This window comes from Sinohyriopsis cumingii, chromosome 12, assembly GCF_028554795.1.
Source record: "Sinohyriopsis cumingii isolate HCF-2022 chromosome 12, ASM2855479v2, whole genome shotgun sequence".
In the NCBI taxonomy this organism is placed as follows: Eukaryota; Metazoa; Mollusca; class Bivalvia; order Unionida; family Unionidae; genus Sinohyriopsis; species Sinohyriopsis cumingii.
In genome coordinates this window covers 36,108,574-36,133,722 of record NC_142972.1, presented here as the reverse complement: position 1 = coordinate 36,133,722, position 25,149 = coordinate 36,108,574, and the positions used below count along the sequence as shown (strand labels likewise).

The window sequence follows — 25,149 nt, the reverse complement described above, 5'->3', positions numbered from 1 at the left end:
GGCAAGTGTACGTGAAAAATAACTTCACACTACGACTAACAATTTTAAAAATATAGACTTATTATCCTAATTTTACATTCAATTAAAAGTAACATTTTGAGCATATTATTGGCTGAGATGGAAGCAAAATGATATATATTCATTAAAGTTGCTTGTGCATATATTTTTCAAGTCCATTTCAATAGTCTTCAAAGACATTTCTTCTTTTTATTAAACTGGTTGGTGATATGCTGAGAACCAAATGACAGAACAGAAATGATTATAACAATATGTTGTACATTTTGATTTTTTGCATGCTTAAAAGCAATTCAGTAATAAAATTTACCTCAATGACTAAAATCTACAGGTACTTCATGGAAGGCAAGATGTGGTTATTTTTCAATTAGACAATACCTTTTGGTGACATTTCTGGAAAGGATAACTGCATAATGAAACAACCAACTTCATGTATAATGCTGAGTGTATATTTATATAAAACAATTTACTTCTATTCCAAACATCCTTCCTGCAAACAAAATACTTTTGTAAGGATTTACATTCACTAAAAAAATAACTAACTGGATAATAATTATTAAAGAATAATGATCATTCTTGGTGTACAAAGTAAAACAATTCAACAGACACAAGGAAAAGAACGTTACTCTGGCTTTCAAATGCAGTTTCACTGCTACGGTGGCCTAGTGGTTAGAGCGTCTGCCTCGGATGCTGGAGGTCATGGGTTCTATCTCCGGCCGAGTCAAACAAAAGACTTACAAAAATGGTACTAACAGCTGCTTCGCTTGGCACTTAGCATTAAGAGGTTAGTGTTAGGACTGGTTGGTCTGGTGTCAGGATAATGTGACTGGGTGGGACATCATGCTACATGTCTGCGGCATGATGCCCCAGTGCGAGACATAACTATAAACTGCCATTGCAGACATCGTAGCGATATGACTGGGAAATTGTTAAAGCTACGTTAAAAATCCAAATCGCACACACACACATACACAAACAGTTTCAAAATCTTCAAGCGTATTTCAGCAAACATTTAAACTTGACAAATTATTATGTATTTACCTGTAGTTTTTCCATAAAGACCCCACATGGATTGGTCAGCTGATACTTCATATATAAGGTTTTGATCTTTACTAATTGGATTGTTTTCCATGGCTTTTATGTGAAGTTTCATACAGACCATGGTACCAATCTTACATACTTTGTCTTCAGACTTTGGTGTTACATCTATGTGTACTGTGTACAAAGTCTGTAAAGCAGATACAAGAAGTAGTAATTGCTTCTGGATATGAGGAATGAAGACATGATTTTAAAAAATTTGGCAGTAATTAATGGATTCTGGAAGAACAAAATTAACAAACATGGTTGGATTTGGAAGACATGAATAAATATTTAAAAAAAAGATAATTTTTGCTATCTAATTATTTTATATTTATCAATTTCTACAAATGAATCTCTTCTCTAAATACAGAAATTGTTTGAAAATGCCTACTTTAATCTGATTATCACAAGTCTGTGGAAAGGCAAAAATCAATTGAAAACAGACCAAGCCTTAGAGTTACTTGCTGACTGCATTGTTTTACAAGATTTTGTGTGCTAGCCAAAAAATAGTACACCATATTCAGTTTCAAAACATGTACCTGGAAATGAGAAAGATGAAATTTGTGGATGACATGCTGTTTCTTCTTGTAGTCATTCACAGTCTGAATCCCACTGTTAAGACACCTGTACTTCATATGAAACTCTAGATCTAGACCAATATCATGTAGAACATTGGGCTTTATCTGCCAAATACAGGAGGCAAGTTGATGCTTATTCACCCTCTGCAAAGTATAAAACAATTTCTGGAATGCTATTTATTAACTCTTTGTGGAGAGTAGTGTAAATCCTTCTTGCAATCCCCAAATTAGACCAGTCCCAAATTATGAATAAAGTCAGTCATGTTGTTTTATCTTATAAAAGAGCAAATTCATCATCTGAAATCAGACCACTTGCCAATCAAGACCACTTTTCTGAGTCTGAAATCGCTGGTCTTAATTGGAGGGTTTTACTGTATAAAGAACAAGAGCTAGTAGCAATGATTGCATCACAAAGGTATCATTAATATGAAGGTGCATAGTAACTATGGCTAAAATGTAATAGTCTTCATTCAGGTTATGCTGTGGAAAGAAATGTTAGGAGGCAAGGCAATCCTCTACTAAATGACAGTGGAACAATTCCAATTAAGTTTTGTTTCGTTTTTCGGATTTAATGCCACTTCTCATCACATGGTAGGCTATATATAGCAGCCAGTATATTTGGTGTAGGAAAAACCAGGAAAACCTGGTATGTACTTGGAGAATTACTAACAAGCTTTCTCACATACCCATACTGACCAATCAGAAACTCTATTCCATGGGGACATGGATGAGATGTGTGAATGATCTGTAAAAGTGAGTGCCTTAGACCACTCGGCAACAAGGGGCCACTAGTAACTGAAATTAAATTTACTTGAGGCACTTTTAATATAAAACAGCATGCCAAATTAGGTTGAAATCCAACATAGCTTGGTAAAGTTATGCTATGAAAACTAAAGGCAGGAGGATTGGAAACTGACCATAACTTGTGTAAATGTTCTCATGGAATGATGGATATCAAACTGACTTGAAGTCTTGTTAATATGAGGCCACATGCCAAATATGGATGAAATCCAAAATATTCTGGTTATCTTGCAAAAGCCAAAGTAAGGAAGATGAGCAAGCAAGGAACCATAACTCTTCTAAATGAGAATAAACCCATATAAAGGCACATTTATGTCAAGATGACAAAGTTTACACCAAACTGTATTAAAATATGATGAACGGTTCCTGAGCTATGCTAGTTACAAGCAAACTTCCATCTAAAATATGAAGTTGATTGACATCAGCCACAACTCAAGGTCACAATGTTCACACCAAATTACATCGGATTATGCTGAGTGGTTCTTAAGTTACACAGGATGTAAGCAACATTCATTGTTGATAGGCAAGGCCCATAACTCTGGCAAAATTGGAGTTGACAAGACGAAACCCATAAAAGGCATATGAAGATCTTATGACAATGTACACATAAATTAGAATTGGAATAATAATAATAATAATAATGAGGACTTTGTATAGCGCCTAATCTTTAGAAGCTCTAAGCGCTTTACAACTTTAGACAACACCTATAAAATAAGAAACATAATAATATTATTATAAAACAAACGACATGAAATTAGAAAAACATTAAAAAAATAAAAAAACATGCTGAGAATATTTCAGGTAGGAAACATTATTAGGTCTTTAAGTTTGTTCTTGCTGTCGAAATAAGTGAGTTTTGAGAGCCTTCTTGAATGTGATCACTGTGTCTTTGTGTCTAAGTTCAGTGGGCAATTCATTCCACGTTGCTGGGCCCTGGTATGCAAAAGAACGCTGTTCATAAGACTTTGTTTTCATAGTGAGAATAATGAGTATATGATTATCAGAAGAGGAGCGTAAGTACCTTGCTGGTGTGTACACATGAGTGAGGTCAGATAGGTATGTTGGACTAGAGTCCGACAGTGAAATGTAGCACAGAGAACAAATTTTGTGTTTGATTCTGGATCGAATGGATAGCCAGTGTAGGGTACAGAGCAGCGGGGAGGTGTGCTCTGATCGTGGTACTCTAAGTATGATCTGAGCAGCTGTGTTTTGAACATTTTGAAGTTTCTGGAGTAGATATTGAGATGAACCAGACAGAATTGAGTTACAATAGTCCAGTCTTGAAAGTACTAATGAACACACAAGTGTTTTAGTGGCATCAACTGAAAGATATTTGCGAATTGAGCTGATGCGTCTCAGCTCAAGATATGCAGCCTTGCATATGTTCATGACATGTTGGTGCAATGTGAGAGTACTGTCCAGAGTAACACCTAGGTTTCATACTGATTGTGTGAATTTAATGTTGGCATTGCTGATATTTATTGTTTTAGGTAAAGGATGTGAATGAGAAAGTCTTTGTGTTGTGATCAGAATGGCCTCAGTTTTATCATCATTCATCTGCAGCTTGTTACAAGTCATCCATGATTTCACATCAGAAATGCACCTCTCTACACCATGGATGGTAGCATCAACTTCATTTGGGTGGCTAGTTTTGTATATTTGTGTGTCATCAGCATACAATTGATGAGACACTGGATGATGATCTATGACACTTGAGAGCGACTGAGTGTAAAGAATGAAGCGAACAGGTCCAAGAACAGACCCCTGTGGAACACCACAACATACATCAACTGGGCTGGAGTGTATTCCATTTGCAGATACAATTTGTGTCCTGTTGACCAAGTAGGACTTGAACCACAGTAAGGCTGTATCATGAATGCCAAATACATGCTGGAGACAGTGAAGTAATATATCATGGTCTATTGTATCAAATGCTGCAGACAAATCAAGGAGGGTGAGGACTGTAATCTTTCTGCTATCCAATGCAGAGAGAATGTCATTAACTACTTTTAAAAGAGTAGTTTCAGTACTGTGGCAAGGGCGATATGCAGATTGTACATTGCTAAAAAGACTGTTTGAATTTAGATGAGATACACGCTGGGATAGAACAACCTTTTCTAAGATTTTTTAAATGAATGGGAGATTAGAAACTGGGCGGTAGTTCTTTAAATCGTTATGCTCTAGTGTTGGTTTCTTCAGCAGAGGCTTTACAATGGCAGTTTTGAAAAATGATGGGAATTCCCCAGATGAGAGAGAGGTATTAATAACATCAGTTAGCAGCAGTGATGTTGGAATTGGATCAAGTTCACATGACTTTGGTGCACTCTTCATCACGACTGTATGTACAAAATCCATAGAGACAGGTTCAAATGCTGCTAATGGTTGCCGCTCAAATTCTGTATCCCAACTGTATGGTGATGACGAGTCAATTGAAATTGTGGTGTCAAGCTTATCTCTAATGGTGTGTATTTTGTCACGGAAAAAATTTGCAAACATGTCCGGAAGGTCGACTGGAGAGAAGGTAGTTGGAAGTGGTGTTGATTGGTTCCTTGACATTAGCTTGTTAGTAATCTTGAAGAGCTCTTTGCAGCTGGAACTTTGGAATATGCTGAATAACTCCTACTGGACATGCCCTAGTTTAGATACAATATTGATGAAAAAAGAATGACAACTCCATCAAAATTGGACCTGAAAAGAAAAAAGCCTTAAAAATTGTACATCTATATGCAGTACGCAATTCATTACCAAATGACATCATATTATGTGTAATGATTGCAATGCTGTCCTATCATAAGCAGCATCTCCTGTAAAGGTATAAGCCAATTGTAGTGAGATTTAACTGAAGTTGATGAGATCAAACTTGTAAAAGCCGCAGCTTGAAATATTATGCCATGTACATGCCAAACTGCATCAAAATGTGTTGAATTATTTTTGAGCCGTGTAAGTTACAATTATCTGCTGCCTTGGTGATGTTCATGAAAAAAGGTTAATCACTCCATCAAAATTTGACCCCAAAAAAAAAACAACATTTGAAAGGTGCATCTAAAAGAAATATGCCATTCCTATACCAAATGGTACCCATTTATATGTAAGGGTTTCAGTGCTAAGCTAGTTCAAAGACGGACAGATGAAAAAGGTTATTACTATAAATTTACTATAAATTTATGTTATCTGTTGGACTACTTGTTGCAATAAGTTGACACATAAAGCTACTGCCAAAATACTAAAGCAGAAGACATGGTGTACGATGGTTTGTATGGTACTTTATGTCACAGCAACACAAGGCAATTAAAGTACAGTGCCTTGCCCAAGGATACACCACAGTAGCTGACCCAGACTGGTCTGATGGTTGGATTTGAACCTGCACTCTTTTGGTTGTGAGTCCTGCACAGAGTATGATGGTACGATGTAATTTCAAGTAGTCTTACACTACGATTTTGTATCAAAGCTAATTATGATAACATATATTGCAGAAAATCAATAAATTCATTCCTAGACCACAGATCTCCTCAATTACTGAAACAATTCCAAATTGACTAAAATGTAAAACTTCACCATAGTTAATGAAGCTCAAATTATACACCAAAAAGTGACAACATCATATTAGTGAGTGTAGTCCAAAACACATCTACATATTAAACTGCATGATTTTGCAAGCAAAAGTGTACTGAAAAATGAAACACAAACATTACCAAAGTCACTGAGGCATGAAATAAAAGTCATGTTTAACCTATTAAAGATGGGTCTTGTACCCATCAAAAGATATCCACACAAAATGCATTCCATACCCACAAAATCCATTTAAAAATTGGACCCAATCTCAACAGTTAATGAAACATTTTTTTTAAAATAGTTTTTGTTGGTTTTAATGGCATTTTTAATGTATTATTGGCCTGATCATGCTGAGGAAATGGGGGCAAAACATTCTTCCCAAGGACAGATCAAGGCAGCTAACCTGGTCTGGCCTGGGTGGGTATCGAAAACAATCCATGGATTACGAGTCCAATGCTCTACCAACCAAGCTACTGCAGCTCCCTATTAAAGGTGTGGTGGGCAGACAGACATGTATGGACAGTCACTATATGCACCATAACCCTTTACCTCATGTAAGCGCCTTTGGATGCCTCTACTCCATTTACAAGGAAGCGCTTTTGGATGCCTCTACCCGATTCACATACAAGCGCTTTTTGATGCCTCTACCTGATTTTGCATACAAGCGCTTTTTGATGCCTCTACCTGATTTTGCATACAAGCGCTTTTTGATGCCTCTACCTGATTTTGCATACAAGCGCCTTTTGACGCATGCTGCAGACATCAACCATTCTGAGTGGGTTTTTGTAGCGCCACCTTCTGAGAAAACCCCTTATTAGATACTACATTCATTGGTTTGAATGACCATTACATCAGATCCCATGGTCGCTGTTTATGCTTTGGTCAAAATCTGTTATTTAAAGTAACTGGGTCATATTCTCCCTCTCCAAAATTGAGGTCGTGGATTTCGTTCAGTACTTACTTGAGTTTTCACGATTAGAATCACAACTATGAAAGCTTCAATAACTTAGGTAAAGATGCTGATACTGATGTAGGAAGCAATTAGTTTTTATAAATTATCAAATTCAGATGACTTAGTGATGCAGACGCAAAGAACTTGCAAATTTTGAGTATGAGGAATGGCAGTTACGGTTGTTCGTATGGCTTCAATGACTTGATGGTGAACAAGTTCTGTCAAGATTTTAAAGCACATAAAAAATTCTTCTGTGCAAAATAATTATACAGCTATAATGATCAGATTTTACTCTTAAATCTTTCCATACATAATATATGTGTACCAAAAACGTAAAATGGTTAAAATTGCTGTTAAACGTAACATACACTACACTGCTTAACAGTTAACAGGCAGGCCTATTTGTATGGAGTCGAATAGGTAACAGGAGTTCTATTTATAGTGCACTGCATTGGGTAACTTTGCTACATGTATATCGAAGGGCTAATAAGCCATACACTCTAAGGGTTATGCATGTGTGATGCGGCATGAAAAGCAAAGAGACACATTATTTTGCCATTGGTTGTATTTCTTACCAGTTTGTGATGTGAGGAATTAAGAGGTACAAGATCAACATCAGAAGTATTGGTGGCTATCAAATTCCATTCAGTAAGCTCAAAATTAGGTTCACTGGTCCCACTCACTTGGATCTGCAGGAATTTTCTTAAAAATAATTAAAACAAAGAGATTGCAAGAAAAGATGATAAATTCTACAACTACTAAAAGAAGCACATGAAAACCTTGATGGGAGTGATGCTATACTGACTGAAATAACTCTGACAAATTCAAGATAAGAACATTTCTTCCTTTAAAATGCTGAGTGTTGAAACCATCTCTCATATGCAGTAATACGATTTTAAAATTAGTTGCTGTGATGGACATACTGGATGACAGATTGGCATCATTTTCAGTTAAGACAAACAAGACAGCATGAAATGGTCTTCTGGTGGAAACATCTCGATATAACTTTCTGTTCTGGCGGAGCAATGATAAAATTTTCAAGATGGCTGCCATGGAGGCCATACTGGTTATCAGAGTGTTACCATTTCCTCTGGGGACCAAGCAGACATCATACAAAGTCTTTTGGTGAAGGTACAGTATTATATAATCAGCCACCTAGGACAAAGAGTGATAGCAAGATTTTCATGATGACTAGTGTGATGGCCATATTGGAAGTCAGATCTACACCATTTTCATGTATGAACAATTAAGTATCATAGTATTAAGTGAAAACCCCAAGCCAATAAGAAAATGCATTCAGAACAAGTGGTTTCAAGATTTTCAAGATAACCTTTGTGGTGGCCATAATGGATGTCTGAGTACTTTCATTTTAATTTCAGACCAACTAGACAAGTTGTTTAGTTGTTGTTGCTGTTGTAGGGTTTAACGCCATTTTTCAGCACAACATAGGCTATACATGGCGGCCAGTATTAATGGTGGAGGAAGAACCCAGGAAATCCCCGGAAAGAACCACCGACCCTCGAGAAGCTACTGGCAAGCTTTCTCACATACCCACATTGGCCGAATCCGAGACTCTAACCTATGCAGACAGAGGTGAGATGGCAGTGATCCATAACGGAGAGCGCTTTAGACCACTCGGCCACTCAGGGCCCCTAAGTTGTTTAGTAAAAACCCATATTGATATAATTATCAACTGATAAATAGTAGCACTAACATTTTCAAGATGGTCACTGTGGTGGCTATAATGGATGAACAATTTTCATTTAGGAGCAATCAGACATTATGTCCTCTGGCGAAAACCTTATGGCAATATTACTTTTCATCCAGGAGAAGTAGCAAAAACAAGATTTTCAGGATGGCTGCCATGGAGTCCATACAATCACATAAGGACAATTTTCTATTTTTTGATCAACTGGAGATCACAAGAAATATTTTAGTGAAAACCCACTGTTGATATGACCATCCATTCAGAAGGAAGTGATAAAAAGATTTTTTAAGAAGGCCACTGTTGTGACCAATTGGACAACAGATCAGCACCATTTTTAATTATGACCAACAAGACATCATAAGAATTCTAGCAAAAACACCATGTTAATATGACTCCATTCAGGAGATGTAGTGGCAACAAGATTTTCAAGATGGTTGCCATGGTGGCCGTAACTGAATCAGATAAGCATCATTTTCATTTAAGGTCAACTTGACATCATAAGTCTTTAATGAAAATCCTATATTGATATGACCATCCATTTGGGAGGAGTGACAAAAACAAAACTTTCAAGATATACTATTGCGGTGACCATACTGAATCTTCATTTCTGACCAACTAGACCTTGGCATGAATGTTTGTAAAGTTTCATGGCAACCCTTCAAGCAGTTTAGGAGGAGTAGTGATAACAAACTTAACAGTACGTAATGAACAGGGGCCCCAAGTGGCCGAGTGGTCTAAAGCGCTCTCCGTTACAGATCACTGTCATCTCACCTCTGTCTGCGTGGGTTTGAGTCTCGGATTCAGCCGATGTGGGTATGTGAGAAAGCTTGCCAGTAGCTTCTCGAGTGTCAGTGGTTCTTTCCAGGGATTTCCTGGGTTCTTCCTCCACCATTAATACTGGTCGCCATGTATAGCCTATCGTGTGCTGAAAAATGGCGTTAAACCCTACAACAACAACATAATGAACAAACAGTGCTATGAAAATGCGATAATCTTATTTTCTTTGACAGTTTTGCCATCTTAACTTTGTTGTCTGAACTCTAATATCATACTTTTCTTGAACATTACATTATTGCAATACAAATTTTATTATGTATTCAAATCACAAATGAAAACCGGGGCATGTCTGAAAATCTGGTTAACCTAAAATGAACTGCACCATGGAATTTTGAGTTTTGGATATCTTGTTCTCATGCAACTTTAGCATACACTCATTACCTACCAGCATTTATTGTAATAAATTCCTGTGTCTTCTGAATTGCTTTCCTTTCCAAGTCAACAAAATCATTAATTCAATGACAACTTTAGCATACACTCATTACCTACCAGCATTTATTGTAATAAATTCCTCTGTCTTCTGAATTGCTTTCCTTTCCAAGTCAACAAAATCATTAATTCAATGACAACTTTAGCATACATTCATTACCTACCAGCATTAATTGTAATAAATTCCTCTGTCTTCTGAATTACTTTCCTTTCCAAGTCAACAAAATCATTCATTCAATGACAACTTTAGCATACACTCATTACCTACCAGCATTTATTGTAATAAATTCCTCTGTCTTCTGAATTGCTTTCCTTTCCAAGTCAACAAAATCATTAATTCAATGACAACTTTAGCATACACTCATTACCTACCAGCATTTATTGTAATAAATTCCTCTGTCTTCTGAATTACTTTCCTTTCCAAGTCAACAAAATCATTAATTCACTGACAACTTTAGCATACACTCATTACCTACCAGCATTTATTGTAATAAATTCCTGTCTTCTGAATTACTTTCCTTTCCAAGTCAACAAAATCATTAATTCAATGACAACTTTAGCATACACTCATTACCTACCAGCATTTATTGTAATAAATTCCTCTGTCTTCTGAATTGCTTTCCTTTCCAAGTCAACAAAATCATTAATTCAATGACAACTTTAGCATACATTCATTACCTACCAGCATTAATTGTAATAAATTCCTCTGTCTTCTGAATTACTTTCCTTTCCAAGTCAACAAAATCATTAATTCAATGACAACTTTAGCATACACTCATTACCTACCAGCATTTATTGTAATAAATTCCTCTGTCTTCTGAATTGCTTTCCTTTCCAAGTCAACAAAATCATTAATTCAATGACAGCTTTAGCATACACTCATTACCTACCAGCATTTATTGTAATAAATTCCTCTGTCTTCTGAATTACTTTCCTTTCCAAGTCAACAAAATCATTAATTCACTGACAACTTTAGCATACACTCATTACCTACCAGCATTTATTGTAATAAATTCCTGTCTTCTGAATTACTTTCCTTTCCAAGTCAACAAAATCATTAATTCAATGACAACTTTAGCATACACTCATTACCTACCAGCATTTATTGTAATAAATTCCTCTGTCTTCTGAATTACTTTCCTTTCCAAGTCAACAAAATCATTAATTCAATGACAACATTAGCATACACGCATTACCTACCAGCATTTATTGTAATAAATTCCTGTCTTCTGAATTACTTTCCTTTCCAAGTCAACAAAATCATTAATTCAATGACAACTTTAGCATACACTCATTACCTACCAGCATTTATTGTAATAAATTCCTCTGTCTTCTGAATTACTTTCCTTTCCAAGTCAACAAAATCATTAATTCAATGACAACTTTAGCATACACTCATTACCTACCAGCATTTATTGTAATAAATTCCTCTGTCTTCTGAATTACTTTCCTTTCCAAGTCAACAAAATCATTAATTCAATGACAACTTTAGCATACACTCATTACCTACCAGCATTTATTGTAATAAATTCCTCTGTCTTCTGAATTACTTTCCTTTCCAAGTCAACAAAATCATTAATTAAATGACAACTTTAGCATACATTCATTACCTACGAGCATTTATTGCAATAAATGCCTCTGTCTTCTGAATTGCTTTCCTTTCCAAGTCAACAGTCATTAATTAAATGACAACTTTTGCATCTGCATAAATTTGGTCTCCTTTGTCATTACTTCATCCTTGAAATAAACTAAACGTTCCTTGCCATAGCGGTGACTTTAAACATCAAAAATATGTTACACTAACGGCCAACAAACTGCAACTCAGCTGACTACCATAGCCTTGAATGTTTTCATGGGCAGATAATAAGGTCTTAAAAATGATATTCACTGCCATCTTACAGTTTTTATGGCCTATCTACAACTTTGGCCATTGCCAACAGAAACATGGAAAGAGACCCATTCATGAAAACCTTTTGACAACTCTTGATTTTCAAAAACTAAATTTCTGTTGGAAAAGTGTGCCATGGGAGGTGTACAGGGTCAAGATTTTGGGGGCTCAGGATAAATAAATGAGTAAATGTGCAGCACTGGAAACAATGTTGTGAAAATGAAGTTATTAGAAAATAAACTTTTCCCCCCATCTAGTACGCTAGGCTTACTGAACATATGACATCTATTATTATGTGCATGCCCTATCTCACTCAACTTGACAGCTATTATAATGTGCATGCCCTATCTCACTCAACTTGTAACAGTTTCATTTTAATACATGTCTTTACTTCTTATTATGAAAGGATTCAGTTTATAAGACATGTCTTTAGTTCAATATATTGGACAATTTCAAGAAAACATCCATTGGACTGTAGTGATATTGTTTCTTAATGTTACATATATGGACATGATGAAGTTTATGATGGAATCGGATATACAGCCTGGATATGTGCATGGAATCTAATTTGAGTAAGAAACTATGCAGATACTTACCTGAAATGGTGTTTCTTTAAAATAAAATGTTACTAATCAATGGTTATGTTAACAAACAAGTTCAAAGGTAAAAGTTGTAGTTTAAAGAAACTTGTATGCATTATCAGTAAATCAACTTGAATAAACATGCTGTTCAAAGGCATTAACTTTAGTTTCAAGAAACTTTTATCAGCATTAGCAGTAAACCAATCTGATGTGTAATGTTGTTTCAATGTGCCAATTCTCATTAACTTCTGCCTCTTCCTAAACAATGCCACAGTCAAAGTGAAAATCATAGGTTCATACTTTTTAGGAACAGAATTAACCAGAATTAACCAAACACACTAAAGAATCGTCTTTCTTAAGCAGAGACATGGAAATAAATAAATACACTGAAACAGATAGTTCCTGCATCAATGACTGCTACATGCATGTCAGTTTACATGTTTACTGATTTTGTAATTATGTATTGTCAGTAAACTAAACTGATTTACACATGTAAATGCTGCAGCTTTAGCTGTAGGCAAAGCAACATTAAGATATAATATACTGTATATGTTCTATGTGACAGTACATTATAATGGGATCAGCTAAGAATATAATATTAGGTGGAATTAACCACACAGCAAGTTAAAGAACAAAATTCAACCAAAATAATGTGATCCATGAAAATATCCATATTATGTAAGGAACTACCTTATACTGTGAGACTTTTTACAGAGAACTACAGATGCATTTTCTTTTCAGTCCTAAATATTACACAGTTTGTTGCCAAAAACGATTTTAATTCCTTTACTTACGTTTTTATGGAACCAACATCTGCGTAAATTGATTAAATAGCAAGATATAATTAATATAGGTTTTGATATAATTTTGAAGAACATAATAAATTCTGTGCTCACCTTTCTTTGCAAGTGCGAAGATGGTGCTCTATTTTAAATGGATGCAAAAATTGCACTTTGGCTATCACTGGTCTGGTTAACCAATCACATTCAAAAACTATCTGAAAAATACAGAAGAACATGATTATTGTAACTATAATGTAATAAACTGTAAGATAAAAAAGACTTTTTTGAGTACTACGTCTAGACAATACTTACCCAATAACATCAGCATTAGGAAAGAAGCTTTGCCACCTTCTGATTCCAACATTTGTGAAGGCAAAATTGTTGTCTTTCCCATCAAAACATGTACAACATATAGAAAAAAGGAAAGATACTCTTACCCACCTCCGACTACAAACAGGTGGCTATCGGTGTGTACTCAGTTTTAAGGCACAGTGATACATCAACCAGAATGCTTACATGTGTGGGAGGGTTTCATAGTGATGTGATCAGGACCCTTTTTGCAGAAATATAAAATTTACTTAAACAATTGCTTTCTCCTTTCAACAGATTCCCCCTCACATTAATGTTAGGAAAATAGGTAATAGAAGGAGGTAATGCTAAGCACCCTACCTCTATCATGGTGACCCTTTGAGGGAAAACAGCTGTATTCCCTATATAAGGCTAAACTGCACTCATAATATGGGACAGACACAACTAATGGTCACATAAGTAGGGCCTAACCGGAAATCACCTTGGACATTCGCCTCTGCCGAATATCTCATTTTTCAATACTATTCAGAAGTATTCGCCTTGGCAAATAATATGCGCACAAATGGTTACAAGTAAAATAATTCAATAAATATCGAACTTTTATAAAAAAGTTTTTAATACATAATAATTTTGTTAAAAATAAATTATAATTACACAAACAGTTAACATTCCATTGGACTTCATGAATCATGATTGATGATAATTTATTTAACTCAATTTCCTTTAGTAATTTCACTAGCATTCCCCAGGTGGCGTAACTTTTCTGCTTCCGGTAAATATTTGAGTGTAGAGACGCCATTTGTAAAAAAAATCTTAACAAAATTTAGTTATTACGTATTCAAAATAAAATTAATAAATAATAAATATATATATTAAAATACTCATCAAAAAATGTCTACTCTGAAATATAGTAGCAAGATTTGGAACTTTTTCACTATAAATGATGTGGACGAATCGAAGGCAAATTATGATGTCTGCAATGAAACGCTAACATGAGGCGGCAAAAATGCTCGTTCGTATGGAACTTCAGGCAAGAGTTTAACGTTTTTTCTGAGTTTATCGTGGTATAAACTGTCAGTTGCCGACTCACACAGCAAATAACGCCCGAAGGGCATTATGTAAGTTGTGTGAGTCGGCAACTGTTTATACCACGATTAACTCAGAAAAAACAACTTTAAACTCTTATAATTGAAATTTTAATGATTCGTTATGTTATTTAGTTTGCATCATTAAAAAGTAGAAATCTTAATTGAGCGTAGTAATACATGTTTGGGGTTTTTCTGTTACGTAGCTATATATAACACTTGGGATTGTCCTGCTTGATCGTAATAAGGTCATCATAATACCAGTCCTTCAACCAATGGAATCCAAATTTATTCATTTTGTTTTATAAACAATGTAAGAATGTTGTTTTCCTTTAATGCTTACTGCGTGTCTGCCTTCACTGGCAGTGTTTATCTTATGCTGTACACGTGACTCTATTTATAGAAGTGGAAAAGCAGTTCTCCTTACAGTTCATACAGAAATGAACGCAATTCATTTTGATCACGTGGTAACATTCTGACCAATGGAAATGTTACTTTCCTGTACCAGCCATTGCAATTATGCTCTAATAAATCACCTTCGATCCTTCCATAACTCTCAGTATGATGAATACACCAGATCCACAGAGAGCCACAAAAGAAAGAGAGATGATGAAGAAGATTTAAGTTTAAGCTTTGCATACGATAATGAAACAAATGGTACTCTCCAGAGTCGCACCTACTACTCAGTTCGTGCCTGGATCTGGCAAATAGTACATCCAAATACTCGGATTTGGTACTCGGTGAAAATTATCTACTCGGTTAGGCCCTACACATAAGCAGTGACAAATGTACCATACAAAACAAAATAAGAAATAAAAACATTTTAAAAAAACGAGACTTTTTCTTACCTAATAAAAATCTGGGACTAATCCAGTGAAAGTGCTATTTTGCAACCATGGTAAGGTTGTGCTAACTTAAAAAAAACTGGTCTGGTGACAGTCTGAGCTACAGTCACATGACCTATCCAATTCAATTTTTTGTCTTTGCAAAGCAAGATCATGTTGGTAAAAGCTCCAGAAAGTTGACCATAACTGCCATCCAACACCTTCTGTTCTGTCTCTGATTGAAATGTTCCATTTGAAAGTGAGGCTCTGATTTAATGAGTTGTGATCTCATATCTAATCTTCTGATTTCAGAATATGCTAATGAATTACCCACTCAAGGCATTATGTAAGAGCTTACATATCTACATCCTCTTTTCTAGGCTTCACCAGAAGAAAGAGGTATTCCCAGACCTATTGGTGGAGGCACGTCAATGGATGAGCATTTTTTCATTGCCGACTATAGCCTTTTTGCTTGCCATTAGTTCTATTGTCATTAGGACTTCAGAACAATCTGATCCAAACTGAACTGGCATAAATCTCACAGTGCATGCTAAAGCTAGAAATATTGGAAAACATGTTTTGTATCATAGTAGCAGGTTCTGGCTAAATGTTCAAACTCAACTGAATTGAGCCATGTTAGAACCTGTGAAAGATGCCACTTCAACAACAGGGTATGAGGTTTATGCCTATCTGAGTCAAAATTGGCTAAAAGATATGATAAATAATTATCTTGACCAATATCCACTCCACCATGATGCCTGAATATATCTGATATAGCAACTAAAGCTAACTTTTCTCTTTAAAAAAAAGACAGAGAACAAAGCTAGCCAACTGCAGGATTGAGACACACTTTGGGATGTTGTCAAGGGGTTTCAAGTCTTTAAAGTACATAACTTAAAATGTTTCACAGAAACCATTTATCTTCTTTAAGTCAGAGATTTTGACCATTCCCAACTGACTCCATAATCAATAGCCTTCTTACTCACTCTTTTGTTCATACCATCCACAATAATTGGGCCAGGTCTGTGATGCAAAACTAATATTACTATGTGAAAACCATTTTTCTTCTCCAAGTCCGTGACCATAACCTTTTAACTTTTGACAACCAAATCAATAGCCTTCTCTATACCAAGTCATCCACAAAATTTGGTTGAGGTATGACATGTAGAACCAATGTTTTTATATAGAAACCATCATCTCATTTTCACTGTGAACTTGACCTCTGAACTACAACATCAATAAGGTTTTTTCTTATATTAAGTGCAAATTATCCACAAAGTGTGGTAGTTGTATATGGTGGAGAATTCAAGTTCCTTGTAGAAACCGTTGTTTTTTTTTCTGTCACAACTGACCTTGAACTTCAAGCTTTTGTGCCAGAAATCAATTACATTTTAACTTAGCCAATGTGCAATTCATCCACAAAGTTTGGTAAATGTGGATGGTGGACAACTACAGTTATTGTGCAGAAACCAAATTGGTAACATACAGATGGATGGAGGAACATCACAACATAATATGCTATGCCTTTTGACTGGCATATCAGTAGTTATGGGGTTCCGAGGCACAACTATAATATACACTGATGGGAGGTGTTCTAAATTATACAGTTAACCCTCAGGTTTAAAGTACCCCAGTTCAGCCAAATTTCTGTGATTACTTTTCTTGCCCATTGTCTTATTTTACTTGTTCTTTAAACAATCAAAACATGCATGAAAATTTGATTATTGTTTCAAACCAATCCATGTTGCATCGAACTCGCAACATCATTAATGAAAACAAGTCTCTTCATGAGACTGATGTTCTAGTGGCCAAAAAGAACTTCCAGGAATTCAAGAAAAGAAACACTTTGATATGCTTCAGCAATAGTAAGATTTTCATACTGGCTGCTATGGATGACAGATTGCCCATAAGAAGTCTTTTGGTGGAAACTCCATCATGATATTCTTTCTGTTTTGAAGAAGTAACAATAACAAGATTTTCATGATGGCTGCCATTGTGGCCATAATGGATATCAGCTTGGCACTATTTCAATTTAGGACCAAGTAGACATTATCAGAAATCATTTGGTGAGAGCACAATATTGATATTACCGGCCATTTAAAACTGTGGCTATAACAAGCCATTGTGGCAGTCATATTGGAAGTCAGATGAGAACAATTTTTATTTCCAAACAGCTAGACATCATAAGAAGTCTTTCAGTGAAAACCCCATGCTGATATGACAATTCATTCTAGAGTAGTAATAACAAGATTTTGAAGATGGCCAATGTGGCAGTCATACAGGAAGCTAGATCGTAAAAAAAATTTCATTTACAAACAACTAGACATCACAAGTAGTCTTTCAGTGAAGACTTTAAGCTGATGTGACAATTCATTCAGGAGTAGTAAAAATAAGATTTTCAAGATAACAACTGTGACAGCTATATTAGATGTCTGTGCAGCACCATTTTCATTTATGACCAACTAGACATCACAAGAAGTCATTTAGTAATCCATTCATCAGTGGCAGCAATAACAATGTTTTCAAGACGGTTGCTCTGGTGGCCATATTAGATATCAGATTAGGACCATTTTCATTTAGATACCAAGAGTCTTCTGGTGAAAACTTCAGGTCTATATAACTTTCCATTCAGAAGGCATAACAATAACAAGATTTTCAAGATGGCTACCACGGTGACCATGCTGGAGCCCATGTTGCTATGACCATCCATTCAGCAGTATTAGTGATAAGATTTCAAGATGGTTGCTGTGGCAGCCTGATTGGATGCTCAGACAGTGCCACTTTCTTTTAGGACCAACCAGACTATGGGATGAGTGTGTGTAAAGTTTTACTGGCGATCCTTCAAGTAGTTTAGGAAGCATAGGAATAACAACCTTGTGCTAATGGATGGATGAACAACTAATGACAAACAAATCCATAAACTCATTTGGTCACTTACTGGTGAAGTTAAAATCAGTTATATATAAACAAAAGAGCAATTAATGAATAATTTCACTACAACTGTATTAAAGTATGATGTTATAAATTGATCTGAACATAGCAGAGAAATGACTTCCACAAAAATGTAGATAGTGCAGAATGATGCTGTCTAAATGGGTAACAAATCAGAATAAACAGACTTCTTCTTTACATGTACTTAATGATTGGCAAAATACCTTGTTCTCTGTAATTTCAGGTCCATCAGCTCTTGTTGCCATGAATATGGTCATTTTCAACTTTGTGCTGGCCTCCTTAGGGGTTTTCTCCAAAACAACACTATTGTCATGGCTACCAGTATCCACAGTGATGTCAGGTGACTCCCTGACCACAAGCTTATTTGTGCTGGGTATGGAGTAACTCCCTGTATGTAGGGTGACCACAACCTCCTGTGAAACGCCTGCTAGAATTTTCTCTGGGAAACAGATTTCAACGAGTTGTTAGAAAATTATCGTTATAATTCTGCCAGAAACCAAATCATTTACAGTGAAACTTTATTCATCCAGACACTTTTATAAAGAAACTCAAAAACAAATGTTTTAAAGAACAATAAAAGAAACAATTGTTCTCATAGTGACACATTCAGCAAAACAAAGCATGGATAAACAGTTTCACATTATGATAAAACCTTCCAACAAAGGTCATTCATGGGATAACATCAATATATCTTTTTATACAAGTGTCTCCTTTGCACAGGTTACAGATGTAGCTGAAACAGGTCATACATGGATCTTTGTGAGCAGGTATCCTTTTGATGGAGTGTCAAAAATGGTTTTGCTGTATATACACATATATCACTGAGGTTTCTTTTCAGTGAACAGTTAAATGCATCCATAGAAAATAAGAGGCCATACACAGAAAAGTATTCACTGACATTTGGCACATCCAGCAAAACATCTTGACGAGAGTTTTTCATCACAAACTGCTCTCTTTCTCACACTATCTTATATGAAGGGCTGTTTTTTCAGTGTGGAGCATTTGACCTCCATTGCTCCACCTTACCTCACATGACACTTATCCTACTTCACCAAATATGAAAACAGCATTTTGATTTCTGCATCCCTGATTTTCCTTTTCTTTTATGAATTCATCACATCCATGATGTCATGGCTGTCATTTATTTGTCTGTTGGTTTATTTTCCAACTTATAGTAATCAGCATTTAAATCATATTTCTAAGTTTACTCCAACTCATTTAATATAACCAAATTTATAACCTCTTTCTAATTATCCCAAACTGTCCATGGAGTTTTTGTCATTTGTTGCTATACTAATCCTATGGGGCACCTTTTTGTATAATCCACAATTTTTCATCAAGGAATGTAAGGAAAGTGATTGAGCTTGTGTACAGATGTGGGATTGGGTAACCCCGTAATTCACACAATGATTATATTTTGTGACCAGGAACTCAACAAAGCAGCATCATTGCCCACACATTATGACCCCTTGGTTTAATATAATTGAGTCATTAATATATCTCTCAAGAGTTCCAAATCTGTCTCCAGAAGAGCTTGCAAAGATACATTTATTTTAACTATTTTGTTCAGGAAAAAAAACCCAGAATGAAGCAAAATTCAAAGATCAAGATTCTACTGAAAATATAAACACATGAGAATCAAAAAGGGGCCTAAAATTGGTTGGATATCAGGAAGCTGAGATAGTCAAAACTGTGATGTAAAGAGTAATTGCTATGTCCATGTATTATTTGGTTATGTGAATTTTCAGCACTAGAATAATCAACGTTTAACTGCATTTTTAATCAATAAAACAGATTTCTATTGTAAGAAGAAGGTGGTGGAGGAAAAGAAGAAAAGCAGATTATCATGCTATGTTTCAAAGCAAGACTATCTATCAATGCAATCTGACCCCAAGAAAAGACAATTATCAGTTTCAAACTATTAATGTCATACATGTACTAAAAATATTTCAGAAAATGGAGACTGTTTGTATTGTTGAAACTATTAGTGATACCCCAATTTAAGGCTGGTAAAAATTCAGTTTACCTGGTTCTATTGAACAATATGGTTCTTCAGTGCCAACAGTTAAATAATTTTCTACATCAAGGTCCTTAAGAAACTCCAATCCTTGAATTTGAATCCCAAGTTGCTGCAGTTTGAAAGTACCTGCTTCATTTGCCTGTGAAAAAAAAAAAACACAACATAATGCAAAGAAAATACTGACAGGCTGATGATATAATAAAACGATCACAAAATCAACAAAGACTTAATGAAATGCTATGTCTTGCCATTCGAACTGAAAGACAGATTCTTGTATCATTTGTTCAAAGTGGTCCATCTGGATATATGGATTAACTTCAATAATTATCTGATACATAACTGATATCATAATTTTTGATGTTGTTACTCATAGAAATACATCATGGAAGTGGATCCAAAAGTTATTCTTCAGTATCACTCTGATGCTTGAAAGCATCAATGACGTTTGAATCATACCACCTATAATGTACATGACACTGGGTTAGGATTTACCATTTATGAAAGAGTCTATTTCAATAGTTCAAAATGTTGTTTAATTGCAAACTCTTTCCATGCTGTAAATGTAACACAAATCTGAGTGATTCTGCTATATTTGTAGCATACTGTGTGAATCCCATGTTTAATGTCTGCCCACATTCAAAAAGGACGGAAGGTTATGACCAGTACTGTTTGCATAGGTAAAAACAAACTGTATATTGCCGTGTTGTTTGTAGCTGGGTACAAAAACTATAGCCATTACTCCAACAAAATGAAACTGTAATAAGATATTTACACACTGTTAGGATTGTAATAGAAACTGCAAATACCAACAATGAACTTAAATGCCATAGGAGTACTTATTCTTTGTGTAAACAATAGGAACCCTTTGCAAGTCCACAAAATTAACTACCGACTACAAAGACAATCTTTCATTAAATTATGTTTCTCATAGAATACTCACCTGATCACATTAATGTTAGAAATACAAGCTCAACTACCTTTCAAAACCAACCCTCTGAAAGATGAGAATTCTATATAACTCTTGCCCATTACCTCCCCTTGAAACCTACATGTGGCACTAGTTTGGAGCTGAATAGAGCATTGTGGGGAGGATATTAAAGTAATGTGATCAGGAAGTATTTGAGGAGAAACTAAATGACAGGAGGAACTATGACAGGACAACTTGTCTGAGGTTTATGTTCACGTCATATCCCTTAGTTCTTTTTGATAGTTTCTCGAAATGTCCCTGTATCGGAGGCGTGGTTAAGGGGTCTCCTTTTTGGCTTGTTTGTGTGTTTTGTTGATCTGGATGTTAAAAAGGAGATTAGAAGATAACGGCTGTGATCTTAGCCTTGCCTTATGATGATTCTTAAGGAAGATGGAGAGCAGAACATCTTGTTCCATCATTCACAGCTGCTGTGATGGCATTAGCTAAAGTATGTTGAGCAGCTCTATTCAAAATCCAGGGCATTCTGGAGAGTAAATCATATGCATGTACTGTGGAATCCAGAGAAAAAGATGAGCTCTGTTCTGCCTGTTGGAAGATAGTCATCAATACCAAGTCCAACACAGACCACAAAGCTGCCACATTGCAGAAACAATTATTAAGTGTCACTCAAAGATGTCTGATCCATACAAATCAAGTATGGTTTAGTCATCTCCATGACAACTGTTGGGGTTTCTGAATGAAAAGCTGGTGTATGGCAATAGTAGAACTGCCAACGAAAAGTTGATGAAAGACGTTTTGTCAGAAAATGAAACAGTCGATACTGATGTAAACCATTCAAAATGTCTGAGATTCTGCCAGACTGTAGAAGACATTTGAAGTTGGATTCTCCTTTTTTCATGATAACATCAACATATGCTGGAGCTCTGGTTCAGGAAGGAGGAGGAGGGCAGAACTCCTGAGGGAAAAGGTGAAAAAGGTGATTTCCAATTAGTCACTGTTTAAAGAGTGCCTTCTACTGACCAAGGGCTGAGAGATGGCATCTGTTGGAGGCTTAGGTACTAAACTCAACATCATAGATGGAGAGTGCAGTGAGGCCATATATGGGTTAGACTGGTCTAATTGCCTGTATACACTGGGTTCAACAGTCTGGATGACAGATTGATTTCTGGGAAATTACTGTGTTGAGGTCTTGTTCCTGAAGATCCCTTGTAGTGGACCCAGGACTTTCAAAATGGAAATAGGCCATGTTTGTAGGAAGAACATCATCGAAGTCATAATGTTGGGATGGGTTATGGGATGTTGATCCATGTGACCGGTCTGTGTATTGGTGGAGTGAAAGGACAGAGTTTTGTTCATTTGCTCACTGTTTATCATCAGGAGCTGAAGAGTGGAACACTGAGGAGGCAAGGCCTAGAGGTGTAGCCATCAATGAGGAGTCCTATGGTGGTGACAGAGGTGCTGGGGTTGTCTCTGATCATGTAGATTTCCAGTGTTTTGTAACTGGGCAGCCTTTGTTGATTTATTTCCATTATCCACCAAAAATTCTACACTGAGGACATATCAGCATGTAGGCTTATAGTGTCTTAGTCCTTAGTCATGTGTTTCTGTGCATTGCCCATAGTCTAATCTGTCTAAACACATGAAGCTCTGCACGGGCCTTTTATTATTGAACAGAAAGTTAGTGCAGAGCTATGCCTTATAGAGTTATCGGGACAGCACTAAACAAATTTTACCAAATTAATTCACAATACTACCTGTAAGAGGGTCAAGGATGACCATATAGCTAAATGAATAAAGCATGGCATCCAGATGCAAAATGCAATACCAGACTAAACTCACCTATATGCAGCCAGTCATTATAGAATTATACATATACTAAGAGTTTTCAAAAGGTCTCAGGGATTTGCATATTAAAATTCTAAAATTAGAGCATGAACTTATTTGTGAAGTCACACAGGTTACCAGTGCAAGTAACTAAGTACAATTAAATGTGCAAAGGCAACAAAGTGTGACTAAAATTATAAAGGCAGAACTTTGTTGGACAGAAATAGAGACAAGTTGGAAATATAGATGAAGTATATTTTCCTTGTGAAGTGAGAGCCCTTTTAACTTTTATCTGTGTTAATTCTGGCTTTTACGAGTTCTCTCATGGTCAGAGTGTGCTTCTTGGCATGAGCAGAAGTAGTAACAGTGAGATATTCATGGGTTTTGCAGCCAATCCCTATATCAAGGGAAATCGCTTTGCCCAATCATTAATTAGGTAGGCAGATATTTTTTAGCTCCTTGGGTATTGTATTAAAAGAGAAAAACATAATTTACTGAAAGATACGCTTTTTTCTTTGAATTTGTTCCCGAATCACACCAATTTTTGGGGAATAGGTAATAGGCAGAGGGAATGTTGAGTATCCAACCTATACCTTGGGTCACCTCTGAGGGGAGAATACTGGATTTCCCATTTAAAGGTTAACCCACTCTCTTAATTGCAACCAGTTCAACTGGAGATGATGGGGTTTATATCATACAATTTCTGAGTGAATCCAGTGAAAGGTGGGCAGGGTGCTCATTGTGTTGATGTCAGTTGAGTCTGGTCACTGCTTGTGCAACTGAAACTGGGCCTACCAGATCCAGAGTGTGTCAATGTGGAGCCAAGTCCCATTGACAACAACTCTAGAAAGTTGACTGTGCATGTCAACTGATGGACCTGACAATATCTTTGATAGAGATATTATGGTTGAAGGCATGGCTTACATAGATTGCTCTTATTTCATGAGCAGAGATCTTCATGTGGCAACTCCATTTTATAGATTTGTCAGTGTATGTCATATTATACATTTCAGCCGTAATGAGAGGGCTTGAACAGGAGAAAGAGGCATCTTTGAGCTCCATGAACTAGCTCAGTCTGCTTTAAATAAAGTCTGAATGTATCAGGTCCCTTTTGAAAACCTCTTGAGCCATCTGATTTGCAGGTAGGCTGGGTCGACAAAGAGGGCATGTAATTCACTGAAACTGCATGCTAAAGCTAGTGCTATTAGAAAACAGGTTTTGTATGAAAGGAGCTTCAGTGAGGTCATGGATAAAGGCTATAACCAAATCAGAAATCAGGAATGATTCCACTTAGGAAACAAAATGAGTGATTTAAGCTGATGCAAGTCAAAGTTGGACAAGAAGTTAGAGAGGTCTTTGTTATGACCAAGATCATTATGGCCATGATGACAGAATGTGTCTGATATCATAGAATGGTAGCCCTTAATTGTAATCAGTGCAGAAATTTCTCCTTAACAGCCAAAGAAAGGAGTCTGCAACTTGTGGGACAGATGCACTCAAAAGGACAATGATTCTGAATCTGCAACATTCACTGAAAATGAGCTAATTCCCTTCACAGATGTTTGAAGTGGAGAGCTTTCTAGCTCATGCAGTTCTTTCCACAACTGAAGGGTTGAATTGTTTCTGCAAAAGGCACTCCAGACAAGAGCCCAGCATGAAGGATCCGATGGTTTGGGCAAGGATGGAACATAAGCATACAAGGCTGTTTGAGAAGATTCAACCTAGCTGGAATCTTCCAAGGTATATCTATCATTTGTTCAAGAATTTGTCTCATTGCATTTCTGGCCCCTCAAAATTGTTGGGAGGTAGTCAAAGGCCCAAAGACCCTCCCAACTAAACAAAGAGCACACACTGACAAAGGCTCAGGGTCTGGTACTGGGGAAACAGGTGGACAGTTTGTGATTCCACCTGGTTGTAAAAAGATCACTCACTGGATGTTCCAATAGCTGGCAAATCTGATGAAAGACACGGATGGAGGGACCATTCTGTATGGAGAATCTGTTC

General features: G+C 36.2%; 1 protein-coding gene across 4 annotated transcripts in view; it reads right to left on the bottom strand.

Annotated features, from left to right (window-relative positions):
• The window catches only part of LOC149786256 (trafficking protein particle complex subunit 10-like), a 90,494-nt gene that overhangs the window by 6,845 nt on the left and 58,500 nt on the right, over positions 1-25,149 (bottom strand). For 3 of the 4 annotated variants that reach the window (XM_089976639.1, XM_089976640.1, XM_089976641.1), the window contains 6 exons: positions 20,400-20,532; positions 18,577-18,812; positions 13,318-13,418; positions 7,554-7,680; positions 1,635-1,817; positions 1,057-1,243 (listed from right to left, as the gene is read on the bottom strand). In XM_089976639.1, coding sequence (XP_089832765.1) covers positions 1,057-1,243; positions 1,635-1,817; positions 7,554-7,680; positions 13,318-13,418; positions 18,577-18,812; positions 20,400-20,532 — 967 coding nt within the window. Of the gene's footprint in view, positions 1-325; positions 409-1,056; positions 1,244-1,634; positions 1,818-7,553; positions 7,681-13,317; positions 13,419-18,576; positions 18,813-20,399; positions 20,533-25,149 lie in introns of all 4 variants that reach the window. The other variant, XR_016424902.1, reaches the window with a different exon arrangement.